Source organism: Platalea leucorodia, assembly GCF_965183815.1.
Source record: "Platalea leucorodia genome assembly, chromosome: 2".
NCBI classification, from domain to species: domain Eukaryota; kingdom Metazoa; phylum Chordata; class Aves; order Pelecaniformes; family Threskiornithidae; genus Platalea; species Platalea leucorodia.
The window spans coordinates 46525583-46533165 of record NC_138824.1 but is presented as its reverse complement, the minus strand read 5'-3'; the positions used below and the strand labels follow the sequence as shown (position 1 = coordinate 46533165).

The window sequence follows — 7583 nt, the reverse complement described above, 5'->3', positions numbered from 1 at the left end:
TGTTTTCCTTCATTTGTGCTGTATATAGAAACTAAGCGTGAGTAGGCCTAAGTTGGTGTTGCTATTTGACCTGGAAAACACTTGGATAGAGAGGAACAAGCATCTCCATTGTAGGAATGGAGAAGAAGGCCTTGTCTGTAATATGGAGGCAGTATAGTGCCTGTCCTGTGTTTTTTATCATTAAAGAACTCTTTATAATTGAAAATACAGGACAAGAATTACGTTGTAAAGTTTTGTGAGTTGTGGTTGGTTTTTTGTTCCCCCCCCAATAACGAAGTCTCAAAATAAATACTGACAACATAAAATATAGATAGATGTACATTACCGAGTAAAAATGACAAAATAGACTTCAGCTTTGTTAGAACTATGTGATGAAGAATGGTCTCTTTAACTAATCACATTAACAGGTTCACAACACATCTTGACAGTGACAGAAGCTTAGTGACCAAGAGATTTTTTTTTTTCCCCCATTATTACTGGTCTAAGTCCTATTTGTAGAGAAAATGTGATGGTAAGAGCTAGTTGCTTCAGGTGAACAAAGAACTCCAACATCACCTGATTGTAGTAAATTGCAAGTTTTATGGCAGAAGTGCTGAATTCTGTGGTTCATATAACTCCCTGTCTGCAATTTGATATGTAAACTGTCTAGTTTACATGTTTCGAAGTTATCTTATTCCAGACTCCCTGCTTGCTTGTGAAGAAATTACTATATTGGTTTGTATTATATTTTGAAAGCTTAAAAAAACAAGGCCTAGAAGCATAATTCAAAAGTATAAGGGTTAGTTTATGAGATCATGGAATTTTCCCCTTTCCCTCCAGTCATGCAGGATACTGGAGCTTTCGAATTACCTGGTGGAAATTCTTGTTCTGCTGTGTTGAAACTCACGTTCGTACAATGCTGATCCGTGAGAGCCGGGATAGTGAACAAGACAGACTGGCAGACTCTGATTTGGATGACTTTGAACAATTTGTTCTGCTAAAACTTCATTTATAAAGGTGCCAAGTGAATGAATGCAACGGCTGAAATCCCCACCTTAAAGTAAAAGGGAGAGGCTGACTGGCAAAGCGCTTCGTTCTGTAACAGCAAGTAGATGTTAGCAAACAGGAAGAGTTGAGTATTGTCAGAAGTAAGACACTTTCTGGTTGCAAAACACTTAATAGTAGCTTTCAATTGACTGAGTTTTTGATGGCATAACAAATACATCTTTCAAACATGTACTGCTAGATCAAAAACTCTGCAGCTACATAAAGCAAGGGGCTCATCTGGTGCAAACGGAGTCTCCAAAACTATACTACCGTTTAAAAACAAAACAAAAAAAGTCCCAAAATCAAAATTGAACCTATAATAATTTTATGCTAACTACAGGAGTAGACTCAATATCAGATCTAGCATAAGGATGGTCCAGATGAAATGTGTACTCCTGAATATTCTTACATGGCACAGTATTGGTATTATTGCTCAGAATCAGTCTTGGAGAAAGAATATGAAATATGAGTACTACAGGCATACTAAAGAAAAAAAAGGGGGGGTGGGGGCAGGGAAAGAAAAGGTGGCTTTGTCTGAGGACCAAACAAGAAGTGAAAATATGGCTGTGAATGGGGACTGAACATCCAGCTCCCAACTGGTGCCATTAACAGCCTCACAAGTTGGAGACTACTTTGTATTTCGTGTGAAGAGAAAGAGAGCTTGGAAGTGGACTACAAGAAGGTCCAGAGTTGTTCTTGCTTGGCAACTCCTAATGACATTGTCAAATACTATTGCTTATCACAGGCTGAAGCTTACGGAAGGTGGACTCTGTTCTCTGGACACTTAGCAAGATTCCCCCCAAAAGCAAAAAGACTTGAGAGAAAAAGAAGGAGATGCAGAGTAGCAGTTGCAGCTTGCAAAGAATAATGCTCACCACGCCGCGTGTGACTCTCTACAACACAAGTCCAGACAAATTCTAGAGTTTGGAGCAATATGCAAGAATTGCAATAAATTGCATCACTTTCATAAAAGTTTGCCAGCATTTAGCTTTTATGGCACACGTATTAAGATGGCTACAACAGCATTCGTGCAGAAGACTCATTTTGAGATGTGACAGACAACGTTACACCAGAATACAGCCCATCTGTCAGGCAGTGTGTGCTTGGTGAAGGAAAAATTACTATTTGGATATAAAGTAGCAGCTTAGAACAAAACACAAAAATGAGCTAAAAGGCAGGGTTTTTTGTTGTTTTCCTGATTCTTGCCTGTAGAAATGATTTCAGGTAATCCCTAAAAGAGGATCTAGAAAGACTTACTACTCTGATTCTCAGAGGGAATGCAATTGGGAGGCGGTTAGCACCATAAGACATGGCACTTGTTTTCTTGTGGCTCCTTTTATCACTGCTGGATTATCCTTTTCTTTTTCAATTATAAAAATTATAATAAAATATAAAACTTATAATCGAAAGCTTTTTTGTAGTTAGTATTTTAAATACTTCTTGGATAGTCTCTGGTTCTTCTAACTGCATTCAGAAAGTAGCTTTTTCTTCAGTGACGGCACAAATCTGGCTGTCTTTCTGCTACCTGGACAGCTACCTGTGAAAAAAACTGTATGAATTTATTGGTTTTGACATCCTGAACTCTGTGGGGTTTTTTTGTTGTTTTTTTTTTTTTTAAAAAAAAAGGGGTACTTGAAATTTGGCTTGAATGCTTAAGCGTTGGTGAGCAATACACAAACTTAAGAAAGACAACAGTTGCATAGTTCTCTTGAACTTGCTGTTATGCAGAAAGAAATCGTCTGTAAAAATATCTATTTGTATTCAGAATCAGTAGAATTCCCGGCTTTATTTAGGCCCTCTTTTGGAGAGGAGAAGAAAAAAGAAGAAAATATGATAGCATGCACCTTCTTTGGATGACAGTTTTTTGCAGACTGCAATCCAAGGCACTTTCGGCATGCAGATTTTTTTTTTTTTCTTTTTTTTTAATAGCATGTACTCTGGTTTGCACACCTCAAGTTTTCAGCTGTGTAAAGCAGGAGAAGGTGTGGCAAAACTGCAGGGCTACAATTCCAACGGATAAAAAGTACCAACGTAAGACAGTAATCTGGGTGCAAGGAGGTAATATAACAAGATATAATGTAAGAGTGCCCACTGCCATGCCTGCCTTATCCTCTAAGAGCAGCTACGGTACCCCGGCGCCAGCAAAGATGATTTAAGGAAATCTTGGCCTACTGTGGCAACTGGATTTAGGGAACTTTGAAAGAGGGGGTACTCCTTGCTCCTTGAGAGGATCCCCTCTAGCGTTACAAAGCACAGAGGCGGGCGCGGAGCACCGGTACGCCGCGCCTCGGCGGCGGCCCTTGACCGCGCCAGACTCCGGGCACCCGCGCCGCGGGCTGGCGCGGGGCCTCACGGCGACGCAAGGCGGCTGCGAGGGCTGTCCCCGCCGACACCGGGAGCGTCTTCAGCGTGCGCGACTGCAGTCGGACACCCCGCCGAAACACCAGCGAGAGCGAGGGCCGGCCCCGACGGGGCGAAGGCCGAGCTCCGTGCGCGGCCCGCGGGCTCCCCGCAGGCAGGGGCGGGGCGGGCCCGGCCGCCCCCCGCCGCGCGCGGCAGGTGCCGGCAGCCGCTCGGCCCCGGATTTCCCGGGGGCCGCGCGGTGGGCGGGGCCGGGCGGCGCATGCGCCCGCCGGCCGGGCTGGCGGCGGGAGGGAGGCGGGGCCGGGGCGGCCGTGCGGAGAGAGGGCGGCGGCGCCGCCGCCGAGCAGAAACTCCGGAGGGGAAGCGGCAGCCGCCGGCCTCCGCCCCTGTAGCGGGAAGGGGGAAGCGAGCGGCCGGGCCCCCTCCCCTGCCCCGCCCCGCCCCGCAGGCACAGGGTCCTGCCCAGAGCTCGGCGCGCCCGCCGGCGGGAGGGAGCGGCGGCCGGCGCTGCGCCCGGGGCGGAGGGCGAGCGGTGCGGGCAGCCCGGGGCCCCGAGCCGCCCCTCGAGGGGAGGAGAGGGGTGTTCCCGCACCCCCGGCCCCGGCCCGGGTGGATGAGCAGCCTCCGGGGCGGCGGCGGCGGCTTTTGCGGCCTCCCCATGGCCGGGCCCCGGCGGTGAAGGCAGCGGGAGCCGCCTGTGTCCGCGTCGCGCCGGGAGGCAGCGCAGCCACCAGGGGGCGGGCGGGGAGGGGGATGAGCGCCGCAGCCGCCGCCGCCTCTGCGGGAGCCGCCGTCGCCGCCTGCACCGGGGCCGAGGGCGGCTTCTTCTTCTTTTCCAGCGGCTCCGGTCCGGCGGGGCCCATGGGGCCCGAAGAGGGCTCAGCCGGCGGGCTGGGAGCCCTGCCCGGCGCCCTGGCGCCGCCGTCGCTGGGCTGCCGGAGCCGCTACCAGCTGCTGCTCTCCGGGAAGGCCCTGGCCGACAGATACCGGAAGATTTACACGGCGGCGCTGAGCGACCGGGAGCTGGGGAGCCACCCGGGCAGGTAACGCGCGCCGAGCTCCCTCCCGGGCCAGGCGGGCAGCCCCGGCGGCCGCCGCCACCCCTCGCATCGCCGGCGGGGAGCGGCCCTTCCCCCGGCCCGGTGCGTGCACCTTCCTCCCGGCAGCGGCACGGCACGCCTCGCCTCCCCCGGCCGCCGCCCTCCTCATCCTCCCTCCTCGCCCCCTCGTCGGGCGGCGCGGTTGTCCCCGCCGCCTCTGCCGTGCGGCCCCCGCCGGGCCCCGGGAGACGGAGGGGGGCGGTGATGCAACCCGGCGGCTGCCCAGGTGCCGCCCCCTCCCCGCCGCCCGGGCCCCGCCGCCAGCTTGGCCGGCGTTACCGTGCAGATGGCGCTGCCACCTCCCCTGCCCGGGGCCCGGGAGGGGGAGTTACCTGTGCCCGCTCCCCTCCCCCAGCGCCGAGGCCGGGGGCTCCGTCACGCCCTTGTGGCGGAGGGGAGCGGTGTGCGGCCCCGCTCCGCCCGTCCTCCCGCGGCGAGGGAGCGGTTCCTCAGGGTGTCCATGTTGAGACCTCGGGCAGCCCTCGCTCCGGCCGGGGCCTGTGGTGCCACCGAAGCGGGCTGAACCCCCTGGTCTCTACCGAGACACCGCGGATCCCGCTGGCGGGGTCGGCCGAGGGGGGACCTTGGTGCTTTGCTCGTGTGTCGGAGCCGCCTTCAGCTGCCCTGCCTTATTTTTCCTCCTCTTTCGCTCATCTCTGGCGCCTCGTAGGCGGCCTCGCTATCTGGAGGCAGGCTGCCTCCTAGGCAGCGCTTCCCGGGGGGAGCCCCCCCGGCGGATGGCGCCCCTCGGGGCTTCCTTTCCCGCCGGCAGCTGCCGCTCCCGCCAGCCGGCTCCCGGGCTCCGTCCCCGGGCCGCAGCGGGGTGCCTGTTGCTCCTGCCGCTCCTCGCCCGGGGCGCCTCGCCGCCCTCCCCTCAACCCGGGCGGGCGCAGGCCCTGTGACGGGAGGAGGCTGAGGCGATGAGGGGGAGCGGGGGGCCGCCGCCCCCGTTACCCCGCGGCTGCGGCCCGGGCGGCCCCTCCCGGCGGCGGCGGAGGCGAGGGCGGGGTGCCCGGCCGGAGCCCCGGCCTGGCGGCTGCTCTGTGTGAGGGGGGCGAGGGGCGGGCTCCCCCGTGGTGCCCGGGCGCTCCCCATTGTTTCCCTCCGGAGGTCGCTGAGGGTGCGGATGACACGAAACCGGCACCTTCCTGTGTTCTCAGCCGCTGCTGGCCTGAAGCTGGGATGTGGGTGGCCAGATCGTAAGGAGAGCTTTGAGTCACCGGTGGTTTAACTTGGTAAACGGTTGTAAAGCAGTAGGTGGTTGGCTTCTTAGGTTTGGGGATTTTTTTCAGTCTGACTGAAACAGCAGAGCTTATTCCCCCCCCCCGCACATAGAAGGGCTGTGTCTAGGAGTGGAATTAAAATAAGAAACTAAAAGGATAACATAACTTTCCCAATTTGCTTATGGCAAATGCTGGAAACATGGACTGTTAACATTGACATTTGACGTCTTTGCAGTTACTGAGTTCTTTTCAGCGTGTGTGACAGGGAAACTGTAGTTCTCTTTTCCCCCCATGTAGACCTGGGAGTGTTTTCTTAACCTATACATTCCTTAGTTCAGTGCTCATGCTTCTTCCTTTAAATCTTCTCTTCCTACTTTTGAGCTTTGTATCATTTAATCCTGGGATTCCAAGTGCTGAGTGAAGGAAACGACTAAATGTAAGGAAATCAGCTGTGCGATTGCTCCATGGTGTTCAGATATTTGTCTGAATTTTGCCTTAATGTGTCTGTATTTTTTAAAGCTGTGTCTTTGAATTTGTTGTGTCCTCCATGTTTTTTGGTTTCGGGATAATTCAACTGATATTTCTTGTACTTAGAATTGTGGAAAATAGTAGCTTTAGGTGGGTGTAAATGTTAATGTTTCTTTTAACTGACGTTCTTCAAAGAATTACTTTTAATTCCGGAATACCACAGATTGCATTCTTTTGGGTTCTATTTCTTACTAGCAGATTCTTATGAGAATGCCAGTTAAAAGGAACAGTGACATTTGCAGTTACTGCATGTCTTTATTCTTGAAGGCTAGATTTAGTCATATATCTTGGCTACGTTGTGTCATCTTAGAGCAAATCAAATGAGCCAGACTCCTTGTACAGACGAAACAGGTTATATTAAGTTATTGGCAGGTAAATTACAGCTAGTTAATACTGGTGAATACAGCCAAGGTGTATTGTAGGACTTTCAAGAGGAGCAATAATCAGCTAGTTGCCCACTATCTCTTGGTACTCGCCTGCAACATCTCATGTATCAGACTGATGGTAGCCAAGGTACTGCTCATGATCTCCACCCTTTCTCCATATTAGTGTTAAAATATTGCAGTTTAAGGTTTGAGTCTTAAACAGAAATGGTCAAAAATGCTTTTTTCCAAAAATGGTAAAAATCCCAAACATTTTCTAAGGAGATGCTTTAAAGTGATTTGTGACTGCATCTAGTTGCTACAGTAGATAACAGTGCCAGATAAATTAATTGGAGGTTAAGATAATGTAGTTCATAACAAGAGTCTTAACTTGATTTTTTTTTTATCTATGTGAAAAATCTGAAGCCTCTTAACCTGTCAGTAAGAGTGTTTGTGACTAGAAAAATGTCTTGAAGTAGCTTAAAAAACTAAACAAATTGGCTTATGAACATTAATAAAAATTTTTCTGTGCTCCAAGATGACTAATTTGAAGAATAATAGTGCAACCTACTTGTAATATGTCGGCGTAGAATTTTTCCTTCAAGTCTGCAAAGTTGTACTCTGTGCTTCACGTGGTGTGACCAATGCATGCCTTAGTGAGTGCTTTTATTCCAAGCCTGACTTTAATGTTTATGAAGAACTAGAAAGCAGTATGAAAATGCTCGTGTGTAGATAAGGAAATTAAACATTGTGGAGATTATCTGAAAGTCACAAGTAAGATTAGTATCACATTTGCAAGGTGTTTGTGCTGGCTGTCATCTGAAAGTGATGAATATCACATGTTGAGTAGGATGCGGTAATTGGCTTTGAAACAGCCAACTAGCAGTGCTTTACATTTCCTCATGTGATACTGGCTGCAGTGTCATGAAGACTTCGGTCTCCAAAGGAGACGGTTTGGTTGGTGTGCTTGTGCCCCCTGC

At 51.2% G+C, this 7583-nt stretch overlaps 1 protein-coding gene across 20 annotated transcripts in view; it reads left to right on the top strand.

Annotated features, from left to right (window-relative positions):
* The first annotated feature begins 3890 nt into the window (after positions 1 to 3890).
* Positions 3891 to 7583, top strand: part of MYCBP2 (MYC binding protein 2) — a 209429-nt gene continuing 205736 nt past the window's right edge. For 14 of the 20 annotated variants that reach the window (XM_082304025.1, XM_082304012.1, XM_082304032.1 and 11 more), the window contains exon 1: positions 3893 to 4433. In XM_082304025.1, coding sequence (XP_082160151.1) covers positions 4144 to 4433 — 290 coding nt within the window. In that variant the 5' untranslated portion in view covers positions 3893 to 4143. Of the gene's footprint in view, positions 4434 to 7583 lie in introns of all 20 variants that reach the window. The other 6 variants (XM_082304019.1, XM_082304016.1, XM_082304011.1 and 3 more) reach the window with 3 other exon arrangements.